This window comes from Mercenaria mercenaria, chromosome 6 (assembly GCF_021730395.1).
Source record: "Mercenaria mercenaria strain notata chromosome 6, MADL_Memer_1, whole genome shotgun sequence".
Taxonomy (NCBI): Eukaryota; Metazoa; Mollusca; class Bivalvia; order Venerida; family Veneridae; genus Mercenaria; species Mercenaria mercenaria.
In genome coordinates, this window is record NC_069366.1 from 48,400,276 (window position 1) to 48,423,297 (window position 23,022).

At 33.1% G+C, this 23,022-nt stretch overlaps 1 protein-coding gene and 1 long non-coding RNA gene across 26 annotated transcripts in view; one reads left to right on the forward strand and one right to left on the reverse strand.

The window, feature by feature from the left end:
- Window positions 1–23,022, reverse strand: part of LOC123550510 (golgin subfamily B member 1-like) — a 111,467-nt gene that overhangs the window by 24,701 nt on the left and 63,744 nt on the right. For 23 of the 25 annotated variants that reach the window (XM_053545814.1, XM_053545811.1, XM_053545823.1 and 20 more), the window contains 10 exons: window positions 21,739–21,801; window positions 19,321–19,332; window positions 15,571–15,813; window positions 14,601–15,062; window positions 13,986–14,237; window positions 13,077–13,319; window positions 3,406–3,489; window positions 949–1,032; window positions 588–729; window positions 215–408 (listed from right to left, as the gene is read on the reverse strand). In XM_053545814.1, the coding sequence (XP_053401789.1) occupies window positions 215–408; window positions 588–729; window positions 949–1,032; window positions 3,406–3,489; window positions 13,077–13,319; window positions 13,986–14,237; window positions 14,601–15,062; window positions 15,571–15,813; window positions 19,321–19,332; window positions 21,739–21,801 (1,779 nt within the window). The remainder of the gene's footprint in view (window positions 1–214; window positions 409–587; window positions 730–948; window positions 1,033–3,405; window positions 3,490–13,076; window positions 13,320–13,985; window positions 14,238–14,600; window positions 15,063–15,570; window positions 15,814–19,320; window positions 19,333–21,738; window positions 21,802–23,022) is intronic. The other 2 variants (XM_053545810.1, XM_053545799.1) reach the window with 1 other exon arrangement.
- Window positions 16,034–17,683, forward strand: LOC128557730 (uncharacterized). The gene is made up of 2 exons (XR_008371348.1): window positions 16,034–16,753; window positions 17,495–17,683. It is a non-coding gene; the product is annotated as an uncharacterized LOC128557730 (long non-coding RNA).

The window sequence follows — 23,022 nt, forward strand, 5'->3', positions numbered from 1 at the left end:
AGAAGAAACGTATCAATCACAAATTATTTCTGATCGAATATTTTAAATCTGACTGTTTGAAAACTGCATGCAATAAAAAGATTTATTAAAAGCCTTTAAAATTAAGTTTCAGACAAAGGCCTATCTACTGACGAATGGCCATGATGTTACCAGTATATTTACCTTAAATCTCTAGTACAATTACAATTTAATAAGGAAAAAAAACAACTTTTACCTGTTCTGTGAGCATTTTCTCCTGTTCTCTAGCACCCTCTAATTCTACATCACATTTGTGCGCTTTCTGTTTATATGCGAGACCTTCTTGCACGGCAGCATGGTGCTCCTCCTTTACGTGCATCATGTCCTTACGCAGTTTGTCGATCACACATTTCTGCTCATCTATTTCTTCTTCAGAATTGGCATTGCGTTCTGTAATTAATAAAACTTAAGTAATATATATTTCAACATTATGTTAATCGAGGGCTATTTTTAATAATGTTGAAAATACAACATAACACTATAATTATCGGTACTTCAATATCTATCAAAGATAAAACTGAGTTACCCATTATTTTTTCAGAATTTGAAAAAGCCATTCTCTACTATACCTCTGAGAGTTTTGAGTTCCATTTCAAGTTTTCTGTTGACTTGTTCATGTCTAACAACCTCTGTCACCCTCTGGCTGAGTTGCTCCTGTGTCGTCTGCAGGCTTTGTTCCATCAACATCAGCTTTTCTTCATGATGGGCAAGCTGCCATGTGATACAGATTGTTAATTTTCATTATCACAAGAATATTAAAATGTACATGTATTTGTCTCCAACAGTTAACCCCTATTTTCAATTTTATGACCATGTAGGATTTTGCTATATAAAATGGGCATTCAAAGAATGTAAGTTTACAAAACTATGAAGCTATGCTGATAAATAAACCATCAGTAAGTTAGCAGTGTTTAAGGCACAGTTACCAACCTCTTGTGCACAGTCCTTGTACTGGGCTCGAGCCTCTCCAAGATCGCCCTTCAGGTGCTCCCCTTCACTCTGCAGCTCAGCCATCTACAAGATACCAAACAATTTATCACTTGTTATGAAAATAAAAATTCTTATCAAACAACTTTTCCAATTTTGTTACCTTTAAGTGTTAGATCTATTACTGTATTTGTAGAAGGGGATACCTTTGAATAACAGACCAATGACTTACATTAAAAACAGCACATTGTCTTTAATTATATCTTTCATTTGACTGGATGGATACAATGTCTGCTTGGAAATGAGGAACTGACAATCAGTGTAAAACTAAACTTAGTAATACAGTTATTTCTTAATAAACTGGTAACACAACTGATGTCAACAATTTTTACTGAAATATTTCAGCTTTGAACATTATCTATGATCTTGCAAATCCTCAAGTGTACATGTAAAAGGAATTATGCATACAGAACAAAAACATGGAATAATCATTGAATCAGTCAATAAAACCGATGTTTATCATTTGAAAACAGTTATCGACCAATCCTGTAAATTATAAGTTAATTGTTATTTACACAATTACTATATTGCTGACACCAGGGTATCATGTTTTATTCAGAAGTCATCACATGCTGTTTGACAATTGTTAACACCTCAACATGTTTTATTCTGCAGTTATTTTTAACATTTTTGTCATAAATTATTACTTGATCAAACAAAAAGAGATAAGTGATGGAAAAATATTGATTGAATCCAGTACAAATTCTTATTTAAAATATTTACTGATAATTTTATCAGTTTGCTATATTTTCTTGTGACCTTTTATTTACAGTATAGGTTTCTATTATAGTGAGTGGAATTTATGTAATATTAATTTCTAATCTTCATCTTGTTTGGTTAAAGTACAAAAATTCACTTAAGATGCAAAAAATATATTCTGTCAATATCAAAACGCATTCCGCTTGTCAAATTGCTTCATGGAAACCAGTCAGTGGAAAAAACATCTTTTTTAAAATTTCTTTTGATAAATTATTTTATTGTAGACAGGCAATTAATCGTTCAATTAAAATCTTTAAGAATTACATCATTCAATTTACTTTTACAACTGAAATTTCTTAAAATTAATCAATTACAGATCAAATGAGAGATTACATTTCTATACACATCAATACATGCCCACACAATGGCTTGCATTTTTATTCTCTTGCTGTCAAAAGTAACCAAAAAATTTACATCTCACATAAGTCTCTTAAGCCCACCTCAACTTCTCAAAAGCCCAAAATATTCAATTTCCATGTTTTTGCTTACTTCTCAAATGGCTAAGGTCAAAGGTGAAAAGAAGAGCTATTCTCCAAAATTTTGATGCATAATAAGTGACAATCTTTTAAGAATTCCTCCACTGTGAAGAGTGCTTTGAATACTCTTGTATTGAACAGTCATATGAATAGGTCTATAATTAAATTGATAAGTTTGCGACAGAAAATGAAAGTATTGAATTTTAAACCTGTGTCACTGCTATTTAACATAAAACCGTCTTTTACAATTTCATAATGTTGAAGGTAAGAATATTTGAGCCGCACCATGAGAAAACCAACGTAGTGGGTTTGCGACCAGCATGGATCCAGACCAGCCTGCGCATCCGCGCAGTCTGGTCAGGATCCATGCTGTTCGCTTTCAAAGCCTATTGCAATTAGAGAAACTGTTAGCGAACAGCATGGATCCTGACCAGACTGCGTGGATGCGCAGGCTGGTCTGGATCCATGCTGGTCGCAAAGCCACTACGTTGGTTTTCTCATGGCGTGGCTCATTTAAATTGTTCAAATATTGGTATTAGAACATAATAAAGTCAGAGCAAACAATGAAAATTAGAAAAGGTTTTCGCATATTTGTTCTTATACCCCCAGTTCGGAATTTTTTAAGCTTAAAGTTTTACTTTCAATACGAAAAGTTAGTCTTGCTGATTTCAACCAGAAAAAAAACCATTGTAAATCTGATTTTGAAAAGTTTCTGTCAACTACTCCCATATAACATCGTGTATTGCTTTCAAGAAGTAATATATATAACTACTTATGGCATACTTTGTTGAAACAATGCCAAATAAATGAAAGTTTTCGCCAAACAAATCCATTAAACGTTAGGACTTTCTGCTAATACTTTAACTATATTGGATGCTAATTACACTGGACGTGGTCAACTATTTTTTGACACTGGTATTTATAGTTCTGGTATTTCAAAAAGTATAGGTGAGACTCACCACCAGATACCGCTGACTTGGGGAAAATATTACTTTGCAGCATGAGCTAGACAGTGTAACCCTTCCCATAATTATTCTTTTAACTTATTATTGAGATTAATTTAAAAGTGTATTTGATTAAAAACTTAAAATATCTTAATCCCCTGACCTTCAATATTTCATAGTACAATGTACTTGGACGTTAAGATAAGATGGAAATAACTTACCCTCATTTCTGCCTGTTTCTTGGTGGCTGTCAAACTGTTCACCTCCATCTTGAGGCATTTTATCTGTCCTTCCAACTTCTCAATCTGTAACATAGCAGTTTCAAACTTTCTTAACATCCTATCATCAACATTACGACCTTTTGACCTTGACCTTTCATCAAAATCACTTACAGCATTGTCAGATTTACTCCTATGATGGTGTTTGGTTTGAATATTAAATTTCCTTGACATTCGTTCTCTATATTTAGAACTTAATTCCTCTATTCTTTCATCACTGACCTTGTTATGAACTTTATTTATAATGGCTGTTGCCTTTCCTGACCCCTTATGAACTACGGGGTCAAGCTCATTAAAGTTTGTTCTTATAGTGCTAACTATGGGGCCATAATAAGGTTGCGTATGAATTTCATCCTGAATAGGTCCCCTATAGGGGCTGTAAGTCATTTGTGATCCAAGTGGGGGAGGTGGAACCATTTCTTCTGAATTATCTATGGCAGTGTGTGCATGGCCTTCAACAAGTAATCTGTCTTTCGGAGTGTATCTTTCAACAATATCCTCTATAGAATCTCTCCCTGGTCTATAAGGACTTTTTCTTCCAGAGTCATTTATACTGTTCACTTCAACATCTTCAATGCTTCTATAAGGTGACCTTGACCTCCTGTTTTCTTCAAGGTCATTACCATCTTTCTGAATAGCACCTGTATTAAACCTAACCCCTTTCTGGTCCCTACTGTCCCCTCCATGGGGTCTGTAAGGGGTGGAGGTCATTGGGTGACCGTATGGTTCAATCACATCTTCCACTACCACCGTTGGGTAAGTTCTGTCAGCTAATTCCTCATACCGTTCCAACCAAGATTTGGACGGTGAACACAAGTAATCCTCAGACGCCATTCCAATTTTTTTTTATCTCATTAGCACCACAGATATATTCTCTTCATATTTTAGTAATACCTAGTCATTTAGCATTACCATTCTCAAGGTAACACTAATGTTACAAAATTGTTACAAAGTTTCATATTTCTCAACCCAAACCTGCATTAAAAAATCAAAAATTCAATTAAAGAGTGTAAAAACCATTGCTTCATGAATACAATCCCAAAAAGTTTCTCTGAATAAACATTTTTTTCTCCTCTTCTGAACAGACAGCATTGACATTAAAAAACATGAAAAGAATCCTAAACTAATACTGAAAAAAACTACACTTTTTTCCAACTGAAATCTGTACGACCTTATCCTGTTACTGTTCTAACAAGAAAATTAATGCATCAGTCCCCAACCTTAGACAGCCTGCTTCAATTACAACAGAACAATTACAGTAATTGAATAGTAATTTAACATCATCCCCTCTGATGATTTAACAACCCATTGTAAAGTGAAATTGCAAATCAATTCATCAATATTTTAAACCTAAACTGCAAGCATTTAACAATAAACGTTTGTGCAAACAGAACTGCAAGGAACAATCGGACGTCAGAAGGGTGGCGGAAACGTTTAACCAAACCCATCTAATGGAATTTACGAAGTCATGGATATACCGATCCAAGCTTTTCAATTCTCTCAAAACCCGATATGAATTTCATTTGCTTAACCAAGAATGCCTAAATATATTTCAAACATATCTATAAAAGTCAAATGTGAAAATCCTTTTAATACGAGGAATTTGTAATCGCCACAGTGCCACTTTGTAAACTTAAGTATAGTCCACCATTTTCTATGATAACATATTTTAAAACATTATAAATGCAATTTTCTTTCAGTAAAACAATTTTTCAACATAACTTAAGTTTTGACATGTTTCTAAATGGGGTATTTATATTAAGAAATCAATTGGAAAACACAAAAGAAAAACTTTCTTATTTCCAAAATGAAACTTGATAGAACAATCTAGGCCATTGTTAGAATCCATTAACTGGTATACAAAAACAGTAATAAAATAGCAATATATAAATAACCCTTTTATTTCGGTTCAGTTCTTACACCAGTGCAGAAATGACGTTATGATCCCATAATGCAAGATTAATTCACTTTGCGATAAAAATCTGATGAAAATCAATACTGCAAAATTCTTAAGATTGAATAATGTAAAACCAAATTAAGGTATCTTTCATGACAGCCGTGTATAGTGTTGAACTAGTGCAATCTTGTGATAAGCAATATAATATTTTCATTTTTTGTAGGTTTGAAAATAAAATTGTGAGTGTGAAATACAAGAACTTTAGGAGAGTGCGAAACACTAACAAAATATTCATGTAATTTCATGAAACATGATTTTAGTAGAATATGACATCATTTCTGTTCAATATGGAATGTAAAAAAGAAAATTAAGATATTTCTATAAAAACGTTAAGATGAAAATTCATTAAACTGGGGATAGTATCTTTTCATAATAAATTTGGTAAATAAGTTGAATAAAATTGATAAAATTATTGACAGAAGCTCGAATTTTATTTTTTCATTAAAACTTGCTTGATATTTTTAATAAATGTGGAAAGGCAGAAATCCAATATTCTATCTATCACATGTTTAACTTTTTCAGCTGAAACATCCAAATTCTTTCTTTGTTGCATATATTACAGACCAAGTCAATTCAATCATGGTACCAGATACTTCAACATCAGTCTCACCGTGTTATATCAAAAATATAACATGGCTTTATCTTAGTTCTACCACATTAAACTGGATAAATTGTACTTCAGAAAATAAATCCTAGACTGCAAAATGATAACATGGTTTTAATGCAAAAATCTATAATCCTGTTATTTAATTGCAGGAAAGATCAAACAAACTGCTATTTGCCTTGTTTTGCATTTCACATTTCAAGTGGCGAGCCATTAAACCTTGTATTTGATTCTCTGAAGCCTAGCATGGAAAAAAGAAGACATAGAAGCCATCAGCCATTAGCAGTTGCTTTGAAGTTAAAACCATTTTTAGTTTCATCTGATTTACAAAATTAAAGAAACTGTCATCACAAAACTGGAAATTTCAACAAAATGATTAATTTCTTGTCATTTATCCTCATGTATTTACAAAGGCACAGTGTGTAACAGAACATAAGTATTTTCACTCCTTGAAAAGTTTTATCTACACATTAAATTTCTCTAACAAAAATTCCTTCATCAAGCTATCTATCTCGAATTAAAATGAGAAATTCCTTAATTAAGCAATTTATCTTGAAATTCCAATAAGCAAATTTAAACTCATTACTTAAATTCCGCTTTTCAATACTCAAATCCATTCAGAAGATACACACATTTTCTTTACATTTTTTCAAAACTTAAAAAACTTCATTATATACCACACACAATAATATATCCATTTGTTTTACACGCTGCATCATGTAAATTCCATTACACGACCAACGATGACTAGGTACCCGTTTTATCCATATTCCACTGATCGAGTTAAGTTCTACCCCATTAGCATAACGATCTTCAATTGCAATCACTTCTATCTCTCTAACTCAATGATACTATAACTGTGACATACAGATAGCCGGTTTACTTTATCTATAGTCTATTCCCATATACGGTCAAAAATAAACATAATCTTATTCATGTGTATGTTTGTAGATATACTTCAAAATTTGGAATAATCGCAGTAACCATGTAGTGTTTCTTAAACAGAGAACGGTTTTTAAACGTTTAAAATATTTTAAACCTCTATAAAAACTGAAATTTATTATGTATGAACAACAGTCAAGATGAACACTCTAAATTATATTTTGGTATCATTTCTTTTACTCCTAATAATTTGTCATTTAATTAAGGGTAATTTTTTTCATTTCTTACAGTCAGTCTTTTCAATTAATTTTGTTACTAAATTTTTGACATACCGGTATATTACACTTATCTACATATTAAGACTATCTTACGTCTTTTATAAAAAGTTAAATATAATCTATCATTTGAATTCACAGCGATGTGGAGTTATGTCAAGGGGTCATTTTGAAAAGCAGATTAGCCTATTATATGTCATGTTATACGGATATGTCAACTTAAAGTTAATAGATCGAAATAGAAAATATCTCACCAATGGAAAATTATCAGAGCAGTATCAACAAATCCAAAACAAGATCTATTAAATCGTATTTTAAGACGCTAAAAAGATTAAGGTACAAAATTGTCCAGTCTTAAAAAGCTGCACTTAAATGTGAAATATATTTGAAATGAATGATTCCCTTTTAACATATCAGGACTTAACAAATATTACATCTTAACAAAATAAAACAAATTTTAGTCCTCAATGAAATAACAACATAATATTATATGTAAATCATTTAGCATTAAATAAATTAAATTTACATTTAAAAGGTCTCTAAACATGATTAGTTTTGATAGACTTGCTCAAATTTTGAAATAGACTATATTCTGTACAGCAAGTTTTTGCTTGTAGTAAGCATGGAGGGAAAATTTGAAATATTGGTTTTCATAAATCATAGAGTATTTTAATAAATGAAGGGTGAAATGATTTCAAATGGTAGGTGATATGTCAAGATAAGGACTTTAAAACTTTTCATTCATAACAAATGTATCAGTCAGGGGCAGTACCAATCGCCATTCTTAAATTATCTACCCCCAAAAATATACCTTGACAATGGTCAGGGCAGGCACAAGACTTTAAATGTCTGATTCCAGATATATATATTGAAGAAATGTTGCCAGGTATCTCCAAAAAAGAAGAACTCTAGTATATGAGGAAATTAATTTTGTTTTTGTTGTGTTTAGAGTTACACCAACAAAATTTAGGCCATATGATGACTTTTCCAGATTCTGACGGTGGAGGAAGACCACAGGTGCTCCTCTGAGTATGTTCCAGGATTGGGCAAGGACCTGGGTGGAACCACCAAGCTTCCACATGCCATCTGGATTGATTTATTAATTAAATACATTTATCATGAAAGAGGCATTTGATGGCGCAATTTGAGTCCCAACCAGGCTCTGGAAAGATAAAGTCCAGCTCCCTTAAATTCTGTTGAAATCTATTCAAAACTTTAAAATTAAACCATCTTCAACTAATATATGGACAAGGTACTAGACCTATACAACTACTGGTTCAATCTGTGGTCACGACTGCTTGACAACAGTTTACTATATGTCACCAGATCGGTCGGAATTTAAAAATATTTTACCTAGCAGACTGATAGCACTGCAAAAATTTAATCAAAGCTTCAAATAGTATTAACAACTGATCTATCAGTGAAGGAAATATAATCCAGTGCCCGATAGTTTGTGTTGTTCCCAACCTTTGTTTACGGGTTCAATGTAAATAATCTTATTGAACAAAGACAACAAAAACTGCGAAAAATAGATAAAATCTCTGAAACGACCCTTACGATTTATTCAAAGTTTTATCAAAAATTTAAAGTGTTATATATAAGATAGGGCTGAAGTTTTGTTGAAGAGTTGGTCAAGCAAAGAATGTGGAATTTGTATAAGTTTTGTATTACTTCTGCAAAGTGGAACTGTAACATATAAAGAATAGAAACAATTTAATAATCGTCTAAGATCTAAGTTATTATGTTGGTTTAACTGAAACTAATAGATTCCCACAATCACATAAATAAAGCAATTGTACAAGTCATCATGCTTTAAGGTAGATCTACAGTATCAAGTACTTAATGCAGAAAAAATGACAGCAGTCATTGAAGCTAATGCAAATTTTAAGCACTTAATGCAGAATATTGACAGCAAAACTTGGAGGCAAATTTCAAATTAAAGCTTAAATAAATACTAAAACATCAATTATATTCTTGACATTCTGTGGAAAAAGACCCTAAATTTGGCATTTTACCAGTTATATCCTTTTTTTTGTCACACCAATGCTCCTTCAGGCATTGTTTCAGGAATAGGTGGACACCAGCATAGCACAATGGATCTTCATCAGACAGCAGCCAGGCATTGGCTTCCTCATATGAAAAATTCTATACCCAAAGCAAGGCTGCGAACCAACATTGGTGAAGACCAAGTGATTCGAAGTCAAGGACCGTAACCATTTGGCCACAGAGGTTCCCTATAGGCAAATACAAAACCACTCATTTTTTGTTGATGATATTTGCTATAGTAGACAAAAATCTTGACCATATAAATGTAATCCGAATGACAGCAGCATTTTTGAGGCAGTTTTAGGTTGCTGGAAAAACAATCATATCATTTTGAAAAGAAACGAAAGGTGAAGAAAGTAATAAATCCTGCTTTATATTTTCATATTATATGTTTTCTTTCACTCTATTCATTTACACTGAAAGGAAAATTGCTCTGAAATTGCTGTAAGAATGTAAAATTATCACAATTAAATCCTTAGTCATAAATACTACAAACCCAAAATACTCGTTAAAATTTCTATGTAAAAGATCAATTGTTCAATTCTTTCTTTCCAAACTTTACAAAATTGTTGTACAAATTCACTTTACAGGCCCATGCCAAAACAAATAATTAACCTTTAGCCTCCTGGCTGCACGTGATTGTGCCTTTGCGACCAGTGCAGACAAAAATCAGCCTTCATGGCTGATCATGGTCTGCACTGTTCGCTATTCACTTAATAAATTTTCGATAAACACCCATTCAAATAATAAATGGTACTGCCCAAGCTGAATGATCCCCCAGTCCATTTTAAAAATTTAGCAGGGTAAAGGTTGAACCTTTCTACATGACGAATATACATGAAATGACCATGTTCAAGACTCCCTCTAAGCCAAGTTTCAAACTTGTACAGATTGCCTTATTAATCATTTTCAGATTACTTTTATTCAATGAGGTGCATATTCTATATTTGTTTTGTTGGGCGGAGATCAAAAAGACAGATATTGTAATGCATATAAATCATGGAAAATACAGATATAAATATTCTATTTACATAAATTATTTTCTTAACTCTGCTTTCTAACTAACTGAGATATTTTCAACCTCATTCCTACAAACTTTTTGTACTTTTGACTTTGAACGATTTCTCCAAATTTAAAATAAATACCTGTACAATAAACAAGTGTACATATTTAACTTTTCTGACCACTGTAAACTTGACCATGGGGAGTTTATACAAGCTTATATCAATATTTTTCAATAAATGTTGGACTTGTAAAGATAATATTTTCCACTGAGAAAACATTTATGATACCACTGTTTACATTTGTTTATTGAGGTATAATTTAAAAGTAAATCTTTAAAAGAAAAATGGATATTTGGCGCACTAACACAGCAGGAAACAGCCTTAAAATCCATTTAGTACATTGCTACTAAATAAACTGTTCGAAACTAGAATAAACTTGTTGAATTAAAAAAAATGTAATGAAATGACAAGAAAAACAATATTTTTTTGATAATGTTGTTATTGATGATCACATTGTTGCTGGTGATGATGACATAATTTATACAGAACACCCAAGATGAAATTCGATACTTTTCTAGGACTTTTTTTCATTTGTTCATGGACTATTTTTCTCGAAACCATGTTTTGAGAGCTTAGTCCCAACAACTTCTATCAACTATCTCCAAAACAATGTTATAGTGTGATTATTAGACTCCTCTTTGTAAACAATGATAAAATGCTGTCTATGACAGATAGATAAGTGACCAAATTCCATTATAATCTTTCAAATTATCTTTTGCAAGTTGATGACAAAATATCTTTCAAAGATTTGTGCTCCTTTTTCCAAAAGTTTCTTTAAGGTTTTGATAACTTTCAAGGACTTTTCAATGAATAGCATTAAATACAATGACTCTTCAAGGCCTGTGTGAACCCTGGATGATAATGATGATGGTGATGATGGTGACAATGACAACCATGACAATCAGCTTGATCAATGGATGCAGCTCACTAGTTTAAAACAAAATTAGATCAAGCAACAAGTATCAAAGAATGGCTCACTAGTCACATAAACTATATATAATACTATGTTCCTTATTTAGTTTTTCAAACAAAGATCTATCAACATGCCTGTTTAGTTTGAAAGTAAATATTACCATTTTGGATAAGCATGTTCTCATGTTTATATTCTAAAAAAAAGCTTTTCTTTTCATCTCTTAAGCAAACTCATCATACAATATATAAAATCTCTAAAATAAGGTGATAAAATCCCATTACAGCCTACACCTCGTGTTCGAACTTGTTTTCAATTCTGGTGGGAAATTTTTTATGATAATCCCGTATGGATTACTTCCCTTTATTTGATTGCGATTTGTCTGTATCTGTATTTGGCTGCATAATCACTTGAGATAACTATAAAACACTTGAAGATTCTTAAACACTGATGTTCTATCCTTCAATAAAGACTTAAATCCACTTCAAAATGTCAAACTGTCTTAGCTACCACATTTTTTAAAGAACATTGCGGGAGGAAAAGAGGATTTATAGCATTTCGATTGCTTTTTATACGTGGAACAAAAAGGACATGAGAAAATATTCCTATAAATCTGTGAGTGTATAAAAATCACCTAACTTTTCGATCATAATGTGCACACCTCAAAGTGGGTGATCATATGGTCCACTTAAAACAAGATATAACTCTTCAGCTATCATATGATTTATAACAGGTATTTATAACATCTGTTGTATTGTTAAGAGTGTCTTCAGCAGGACAGTTTCACTACAATATTGAACTTTGGAAGCACAGAATGCGACCAAGTGCAATAAGAGTGGACTCTCTTTGATTTTGTTCATGCGAAGTAATGCGAAAAAGGCTACACGCCTAACGCCCTCTACCACCAACTTAAGTGGAATTCTATTACTCAGATACTGAATAGACTCATTGATCCCAAAGGAATAGAAAACATACTAGCACTGAGTCCAAGTACAGGGAGACTTTTTACAGCCGCCATGCAGCACTTAAGAGCGCTATTGTGACAGTTAATAAAATCTGCAAGAAGATCCTTTGGAAGCATAGAATGCAACCACACATAATAATAACAAACCCTTTGTTAATGAGACTTATGGAACAGAAATGGTCATAGGGCCAATCAAAAGGTGGAAAAAATTATCAAATAAAACAATGTATACCATCCACTTACAGAAATGCTATTCATTTCTAAATCATGAATAGTGTTTACTGGTTAAGGCTAAAGGCAAAGATAAAACAACCTCTTATTTATTTCACTTTCAGCAGACAACTACAAACCCAACCATCACAAGCTTTTACCTTTCCATATTTAAAGACTGCTTTCTTTGGCAGAGTACCTAATTTGCTATAAGCAATATCTGTAACTTTACCACATGTAAAAAGTTCATAACAAAACTATGGCAGAACTCAAATAAACTCTGGTTATAGGAAAGTGTCCTTTACCACTTGGACATACACATTTGTATGCACATTAGAAAAAAAATAATTTTGGTATATCAAAAGCACACCTGGAGTAAATCTGACAAATACTGCTATAAAAGAATGCTCACATATCAGGAAATTAAAATACATGTTTTATATACCTTCTTACAATTCTCAACTTGCAAATTTTCCAATAGATGAAAGCCGCTGCCTCATTCTTGTGTCTAAAAGCTTTCTGCAGCAACAGAAATATCTGTACTGACGATTTGCACAAATAATCAGTTTATAACGTTCTTAGTGTAATTTAACAAATAAATAACAATCTGTACTCATTTCTCCTTCATTTCTTGGCTGACGGCCACGAACTATAACTATAAATTTAAAGTGACAATTTAAATGTCACTTGATATACACCTACCTCTTCCGATTTGTTAGAGATATCAGTTCTCAGTGACTTTATTTCCGACTCGTAGCGCTTGATCTGTTCTTCTTTCCTTGCTATCTCTTGTTCCAGTGCCGTACCTCGTGCCTGTGACTGTCTGAGACTGTTGTCTACTTTGGAAATGTGCTCCTCTAGCTGGCGTATATCCTCTTTATGTTGGGCCTGGGCCTTGGCCAGGTTCATCTGTAGATGACCACAATTCTGCTCCAGTCTGTCAATCTACGCGAGAAAATACAAAAACTTTAATAATGTTGCATAATATCATAATGATAGGTCACAAGCTTTTTTCAATCAAGGACTATGGGTTTTTTTTTTTCAATCACTGATGTAATCCAAGATAAAGGTAAATAAAATCACCCATGCTCAGATTATTTATCAGGACCTAATCACATCGAAAGTTAATATACATAATTGAGCAGTGCCATGAGAAAACCAACATAGTGGCTTTGCGACCAGCATGGATCCAGACCAGCCTGCGCATCAGCGCAGTCTGGTCAGGCTCTATGCTGTTCGCTTTTAAAGCCTATTGGAATTGGAGAAACTGTTAGCGAACAGCATGGATCCTGACCAGACTGCGCGGATGCGCAGGCTGGTCTGGATCCATGCTGGTCGCAAAGCCACTATGTTGGTTTTCTCATGGCACGGCTCATATATTACAATATCTAAAACATTCTTTCTGACATTTGAAGTACCATAATATATTTTCAAGTGATATCGCTGTTTCAACATAGTAATTGATACAAATGAGAACATATGTTTACTGAAATTGATAAAAATTGAATTCTAAGAACAACGAACTATTCACAATTCAATTTTGCTTAACCATCTGATCCAGAAGGTAAAATGTTTCTTATTTTATGTAAAGATTTTAAAATTTTAACTGACCTCCTTCAATGCAGCATTCTTCTGCTCTCTGACACCGGCAAAATCTACTTTAAGTTCATTCAGCTGGTCCTGGTGATCGGACAGGACTCGTAACTTGTTGTGTAACTCATTCTGTGTCTCGTCCAATGTGTATTCCAACTGAGTAATTCGCTCTTCCTTCTCTATGAACTCCTGGTCGGAATGATTATGCTCTCCTCTATATGTATGCAGCTCATTTTCTAACCTTTTAGATCTCTCTTCAAACTTGAGAGCCTGAAAGCGAAAAGAAAACTGCAATTAATTTCAGTCAAAGGTAATGATTACAGAAGATCTAATGTAAGAGAAATTTAAGGAATTGTATCCAATTATGGGAAGTCTAGATTCTCCATTACCCACTGACATGTAACAAAAATACTTAGACATGCATTAGTTGATCTAATAGTTGAACTAATATCCTTAATAATTTTTAAAAGATTAACTTAACCTTTACAAGTGAACTGAAATATATATCATTTTTTAGGGAAAAAATGTATTCCATACATGCATACACAATTTTTTTTCATCCATTAACACATTTTTTCCATACAGTACGAAAGTATTTGTCAAGTAGTTTATCAAAAACAAACGTCATTTTACCTCTGCCTGCAGATCTTGGTTCTTATTTTTCAGGTTATTAATATTTTCTTCAGCCTCCTGATATCTGTTCTGAGTGAGAGACAGCTCTTCCTGAGATGAGTTCAATTCCTGTGTCAACTGTTCTATAACATCCTCACACTTCTCCACTTCGTGTTTACTTTCACTATACATTTTATTCAAGTTGTCCAGATCATTTCTTAGTGCATCATTTGTCTGATCTTTTTCTAGTTCGCGATTTCTTGATTCCGCTAACTTTTCTTGAAGGTTTTTAACAGTGCCATCAAGGTGCGAGACCTGGTTGCTACTCTGAGAGTATTTTTGTTTATAGTTACTAAGTGTTGTATCAAGAACTTGTAGTTCCTCTCTAGCCTTATGCAGCTGGTCTTCCAGCACAAGAATCTGCTGTTTGTGATCAGATATTGTCTTATCTTGGTGCTTTATATTGTCTAAGTGACGCTGTGTCTGCAATTATAAAAATCCAAATTTTCACAAATGTATTGAAATCTACAATTCAAAGGATTTTTTTAAATTTCACATTAAATCTTAACTTTACAACTAAGCTTTCTAAGTCTGTTACAATGAAATTTCTATTCAGATCAGTATTTTCTAAGAAAAGTTTCTCTTCAACCAAGATTAAGCATTAGTCTAGTGGATATGGTGCCTGATGCTCAACTTGGAGGTGTTTAGTTTGAGCCATACTCGGGTTATGATTATCCTTCATTATGACAAAATATAAAACTTGAGTCTGTAGACCAGTCTCTGAATGCAAAATTGCCATTGGTTGTTTTCCGATTTGTTTTCAAAACCAGCCAATCAGATGGTCCTGTTTCAAGACTGGTCTGCAAACTCAATTTTTTAACCTTGGAACCTAGACAGTGGACTCAGAGAGTGATACAATTAAACTGTAAGCTTTCATCACAATCAAACTGAAATGAATTGTAAAAACATTACTAAATATAACCAGACTTACTTCAATGGATGTCTCTTCCTGCATCTGGCGGAACCTGTCCAGTTCGTCGTTCAAAGATTTGATATTTCCCGACATTTCCATATTCTGCTGCTGAGTTTCCTCTAACTCTGTCTTTGTACTGTTGATCTCTGACCTCATTTCCTCTATGTCACCTTGGAAACGCTTGACCTCTTGGTTGTGCGTCTGCCTCATGACCTGCATGTCTGTTTTCATTTGTTCGATCGTACGGAGATGATTCTTGATCTAAAGAACATTCACAAGAACTGTTATATTACCTGATCTTCCAACAAAATAATCTACCTAACATTTTTAGATATAAGCTAATTAATGTCTTGTCTTACAGAATGAAGACCTCTGTGACGGTCATCTCATTTTTCACGAAAATACATTTAGGTCCAAGTTTTTGCTTTGTGATGATGAAGTGAATTTTTTCAATCATGATTTCTTTTAAGAAGTATGAAAAAATTAGTATTCTATCAAATTGACAAACACATTTTTAAAATTAGAGATATTTAAAATCACATATAAAAGGAAATATCCAGGACAGACACAGAGAGGAAGTTTTAACAAATCTACTGAAGAGAAAAGATGGACAATACAAGACTATCACATGTATAAACATACAGTTTGTTTCTTCTTAGACAATACAGTTTCTTACTTCCATATAAATTTGACATCTATTTGATTTGATCTGGGTCTAATGCAATTTTACAGTAGTATTACAATTCCCCTGGCACAGCCAGTTTACCTAACCAGAATGTTCCTGGTTTCTGTACAATTACTAAATTGTTCTCTGCAAGCAAGTGACAAATTCTCCAAATGACCCTGAGGCGGAGGTCAAATGACTTCAGATACATTGTCTCCAGTCAAATAAACAATGAGCACATTCCTCACTCAAGTATGAAAATCCTGACTGCTGTATCAGTTTCGGATAGCAAACAAAAACTTAACAGAGTTTGAGGTGTGCTGCTAGAGCAAAGGAGTCTAATATCGACCCTCTTCTATTATCGACCCCCCACCCTTAATTGATACTTAATCACATTTATTACTAGAAATCATGTGATCATGTTATTCACTGTCATTTTTACGTCACAAATTTTCTTCATGCGCCATTTTGAATGTTTACATACAGTGTGACTGCATGAGATAAATTTCAGTGCCAACCACTACATCGTCCGTTAAGGTAGGTATCTTTCTGTTAAATCAAATTTACCGTTTTTATGGATCGAATCAGTTTAATTTTGTATTTAATCCTACTATACACATATAGAACTCATTTCTATCAGCCATTTTTGTAGTCTCTTGCAACTTCTGGAAAGATTATGTGGGGGTCGATAATAGCAGATTGAAAATATGACCTTCTGCTATTATCGACCCCCAATTAATTAAATTTATATAATTTCTTGTTGCTTTGAGAAAAGCACTTAATTCATAACTTTCACATGTCCAAAACATTGTGGAATGATACTTATTTCACTTGGGTATTGATTACATTTTACTCGGACTTTATCATAGACTCTCAGTGTAAAATCTCAAACTTTTAACTAAAATAAAGGTATTAAATCAATATAACATTTCAATGAAACTTCAAAGTTTTGTTGTTTGTAGCATCATCTGAAGCATGTGCAGTGAAAAATCTTGATTTTATTTTTAAAATAGTGTGATATTTATTTCTAAAGTCACTATTATGTTCATTGTAAATATACTTTGTTATACCAAAGTGGAAACTGGCAGGTACTCTAAAATGCAGCTCTCTGATTGGTCAGTTAGAAACCCTAATGTTCTGTGATGACTCATGATAATGTTATGAATGCACATTTTAGTTGATCACAAGGATTAAAAATCTCCTAAAATAAAAAGAAAAACAGCGCAGAGTCTCTGAAAGTTCGTCATAGTCTGATGTTTCTATCATTTATGATGATAGTGACAGTTATGACGATTTTGACGATTCCTCTGATGGACAAAATGATGATGGACAGTGCAGACAGCTTAGACCAATGTCAGGGGTGTGGTCAGTCTAATGGGAAGCCAAATGAGTGAAAAGGCTGTGATGAATGCCCAGGATGGTGGCACATTAAATGTACTAAGCAACCAGAACTTCACTTGTTGACTCCAGAGGACTTAAAAAAAGTTAATTTTAAATGTATAAAAATTGAATGCTAAAATATGTTGTTAAGGCTGTAGATAATAATGGATAATCAACTTTGTTTGAATGTTTGAATTATCTATCTCTTGTGTGTGGCTAATGTTATATTACAAATAACTATTATCTAACATTTACAATTTGTCAGTCAAAAGACCAAATATGAAACTGTGATAGTATGAAAGACCAAATTTATAAATAAAAAAAAAACACACATGAAATAATATTTTCCATGAAATCGTAGTAAAGTTATGCTTTGTTTATATGCTCAGTTGCGTAATTTCAAATTGCAATTATGACAATAAAGGACAAATAAAAATTAACTTAATATTAAGTTAATAATAATATTATGCTTGATTTTCAGTGTTTTCAAAGTTTAAAAAAAAAAAACAACTAGGGGGTCGATAATAGCAGAAGTGGGTCGATAATGGCAGACACATGTCACGAGACAGAATATTAGACCATACCTTATTCTGTAATGTAACAAGTGTTTTCATTGGTTGAAATCGACCAATGATAGTTTGTCTCAAATATATGTGTCACTTTGTCTCCGAAAGTGAAAGTAAGAATATGTACGATAGATTATGGTCTTAAGGGGTCGATAATTGCCTCCTTTGCTCTAACAGCTGGAATTCACAATTTAAAAATCTGTTTTCACTGGCTTGAAACCTGTACAACAAGTTATATAACAAGATACAGTATTAAAGAACACATATTTCTATTTTGTTTTTAAGAGTCAGATTCTACAGACAGTAGAAATTATCTTCTACCATTAAAAACTAACACATAGAATAGATCACAAGAACCCTTAACCAAGAAATCTTTTCTTCTGTTTTAGGGATGGTCAGATTTCAATGACACATTTTCTGACATTTGTCATTATGAAAATCAACAATGAAATTTACATGCGGTTAAATTAAAAGTCGAAAGATTTCTGATAATATTCATTTTCAGTTACTTGTAATTTTCACTTTTTTCTGTTTTCAACTAATCACTGAAATCTGACAATATGGGGCAAATCTACAAACCTAACATCATCAATACTGTTTTCTTTTTCATTTTAACTTTTTTTTCTCAGTTTGCAATCTGCATTCTCATTTAAAATGAAGTTTTTAAATAGCTATTAGTAAACTTGTTATTGGGTAAATATGCAAAAAAAATAATTTCCATGCTTCAAAAACATCAAATGTGCCACACCATGAGAAAACCAAGTTAGTGCATTTGCGACCAGCATGGATCCAGACCAGCCTGCACATCCGCGCAGTCTGATCAGGATCCATACTGTTCACTAACAGTTTCTCTAATTGCTTTAGGGTTTGAAAGCGAACAGTATGGATCCTGACCAGACTGCATGGATGCGCTGGCTGGTCTGGATCCATGCTGGTCGCAAATGCGCTATGTTGGTTTTCTCATGGCGCGGCTCAAATTTCAAAATAAAACTGAACATCGCAGTGATATTACATTTAATTAGCATTCTTCAAAGACGTAATATTTGATTAATAAAAAGCTAAAAAAATACAATTTTAGTGACATATATACATGTGTAACTGAGCAGATCTAGTACATTATAAAGCCGTAATATCTCAGTGAAGAATTACGTTCGTTACCTGGTGCTGCGTCTATGAAAGAAAAAAACCAAGACAAAAAATAACACTACAATACAAAGTCTGCTTTGCCCTCTTAAACATTGAAAGAGAATTTGCTTGCAAGAAAAACTGATCAAAATTCATAAACAGTCTTGTCAAAAAATCTATGACCCTTATTCCAATTTTCTACAGAAATGTAATAAGAAACGAAAGTTCATGCAAGCTTTTCGGCACACTCATTTTCATTCCCTTTTTATGTCATGCCATCACAATGATTGGTCATACGGCAACTTTGCAGCTTTCAATGGTAGAAAAAGACATTAGGTGCCCCTCTCTGGGCACCTGGGTAGAACCCCAACCTTTTGTTAGCCAGCTTGATGGCTCACATGGAAGAATCCTACAATCCAAGCAAGGGTTTGAACTCACAGGGGTAAGGGGTAAGTGATTCAAAGTTAGAAACCTGAAATTCTTGGTCATGAAGCCCACTATGATGGGTACAAACAACCATTATAAACTATTCACTATGTTTTGTGGAGAGTTAGTGATTGTAGTAAGAAGCTAGTGACTCCTGCTATCATAGGTGCAAATTTTTTTTTAAAAATTCTGTCATTCTCTGAAAATAATTGAGCCGTGTCATGAGAAAATCAACATAGTGGGTTTGCGACCAGCATGGACCCAGACCAGCCTGCGCATCCGCGCAGTCTGGTTAGGCTCCATGCTGTTCGCTTTTAAAGCCTATTGGAATTGAAGAAACTGTTAGCGAACAGCATGGATCCTGACCAGACTGCGCGGATGCGCAGGCTGGTCTGGATCCATGCTGGTCGCACACCCACTATGTTGGTTTTCTCATGGCACGGCTCAATATTATGTTTCTTTTCTTCTAAAATCAAGATGCTCCACATTATTTACAGTAACTGTGAAACATGCAAATCTATGAAAGTGACGTAATACACAACGATATAGAGTAATTCTGGAGGTTTATTACTATGAAATTACCTTTCAAATCTTTCAAATATAATAAGATAAAAACATCAATATTTTGTTTTATCATTCAACAAATAAAATACCTCAGTGACTATAACTTGGGATGAGTTCATGAAGTTTTTGTCTCAATATGAAACATGTTTAATGCAAGTCAATTTTGCAATTGTCGATTGCTTTTATGTCCAAACATGATATGAGCCGTGCCATGAGAAAACCAACATAGTGGGTTTGCGACCAGCATGGATCCAGACCAGCCTGCGCATCCGCGCAGTCTGGTCAGGCTCCATGCTGTTCGTTTTTAAAGCCTATTGGAACTGGAGAAACTGTTAGCGAACAGCATGGATCCTGACCAGACTGCGCGGATGCGCAGGCTGGTCTGGATCCATGCTGGTTGCAAAGCCACTATGTTGGTTTTCCCATGGCACGGCTCATATAAAGCAAACAAGATACATTCTGGAGAGTTTTGTAAAATCTGTCAGCCTATTTATCTATGCTATAACAAAAACATGCCAAAAAAACATTACATGCCCAATTCATAACCAAGCTTGTCTCTTTACCTCCATTTATATGGAACTTCCTTTACATGTAAAGGGACTAGCTTTTCATATGTATAAAATAATTTACAGCTTAATTCAATTAAAAGATTTATGACACAATTATAAAGTTATAAACAGCAAAATTCAGATAATATTTTCATCACATAAAAAAATACAATAATTTAAAGAAAATTTTAGATAGATAATATTCTTATCGCACAAAAATATAATAATTTACATAAAAAATTTAGACAATACTTTATATCACACAAAGTTTGATTATAAAAATTATTTACATCAAAAATTAGAAAAAGATTTTTTATTTATTACAATGTTAAAATTAACTGCAGATTTGCAAAATCACTGGTTTTTACTTCATTTAGAAACAAAATTACAGTTAATTATTGAAATCAAAACAGTGACTAAGAAAAACATTAAAGCTAGTCCCATTACTTCCTCACAGAAAAAACTGCCTCGAAAGATATCTTGTAAAAGAAACAAAAATTCTTTATGTAGATATTTAAATACGTCATATTGTATTACAATACAAAGAAAATTAAATACATATCTGTACGGTAATACTGCAGGTTTTTATATAAATATAATGTTACTATGGCAATACATTAATTTGTTATTCTAGCATATTTTCTCTTATATAAGATGGGTATGAAGTACCCAAATGCAATATTCTGATGTCATGAAAAAACAAAAACTGTTCCCATAAAATAGTTAAAAATACCATTTTACCTGGTTTTATTTCAAATATTGCTAAAAATATTTTTCTGGTACTACCAAAAAACCTATAACCTATGTGCTCACTAAAATCTGTAAAAATCACCAATTATTTATTACCTATTCAATAAAGCTAGTGCAAACTAATAAAATATAAAACATATAGGAAGAGTGTTGCTATGGTTACCTCTTGTAAGGTGATTTCCTGATCATGCTGAAGTTGTTGTATTGTCTTCTGGTCTCTAGCTCCCTGTTAAATATACAACACAGAGTTTACAATAGTTATTCTTTCATTTTACACTGAACCCTGAAAAATCACAAACTTAATGACGGTTACGCATTTCTTTTACAGTAAGAAACTGAAACAAGAGCTGTCCATAAGACAGCCAAGCTCGACTATTCGAAATATTGTCCCAGAAGCAGGAAAATATTACCCAAAAAGGTTAAATATCAAAAGAGTTTTAAGTTCAAAAGGGGGAATAATTTGACCAAAATGCATATCAGTTATGGGACTTGCTGCTATCAACTAGTTTTATAACCCCAAAGGCACATGTAAAGTTTCAATTCAATATCTGCATTAGTTTTGGAGATAGAAACTTGCATGTAAAACTTTAACCAGAATTTTCAAAGTCCAAAAGGGGGCATAATTTGCCCAAAATACATGCCAGAGTTATGGGACTTGATCCAGTGAGGTTAGTAACTGATCTAGAAAAAGAAAAAATAAGTTTAAAATCTATATACCTTTTAGAAATAGCTGTATGTACTTGCACGCAAAACTTTAACCAGAATTTGCTAAGTCCAAAAGGGGGCATAATTTGGCCAAAATGAAGGTCAGAGTTATGGGACTTGCTGCTATCAACTAGTTTTATAACCCTGAAGACACATGGGAAGTTTCAAATCAATATCTGCATTAGTTTTGGAAATAATAACTTGCATGTAAAACTTTAACCAGAATTTTCTAAGTCTAAAAGGGGGCATAATTTGCTCAAAAAACATGTCAGAGTTATGGGTCTTGACCCAGTGAGGTTGGTAACTGATCTAGAAAAAGAAAAAGTAAGTTTCAAATCTATATGCCTTTTAGAAATAGCTGTATGTACTTGCACGCAAAACTTTAACCAGAATTTTCTAAGTCCAAAAGGGGGCATAATTTGGCCAAAATGAAAGTCAGAGTTATGGGACTTGCTGCTATCAACTAGTTTTATAACCCCGAAGACACATGTGAAGTTTCAAATCAATATCTGCATTAGTTTTGGAGATAGTAACTTGCATGTAAAACTCTAACCAAAATTGTTTTACATGCAAGTTACTAAGTCCAAAAGGGGGCATAATTTGCCCAAAATACATGCCAGAGTTATGGGACTTGATCCAGTGAGGTTAGTAACTGATCTAGAAAAAGAAAAAATAAGTTTCAAATCTATATGCCTTTTAGAAATAGCTGTATGTACTTGCACGCAAAACTTTAACCAGAATT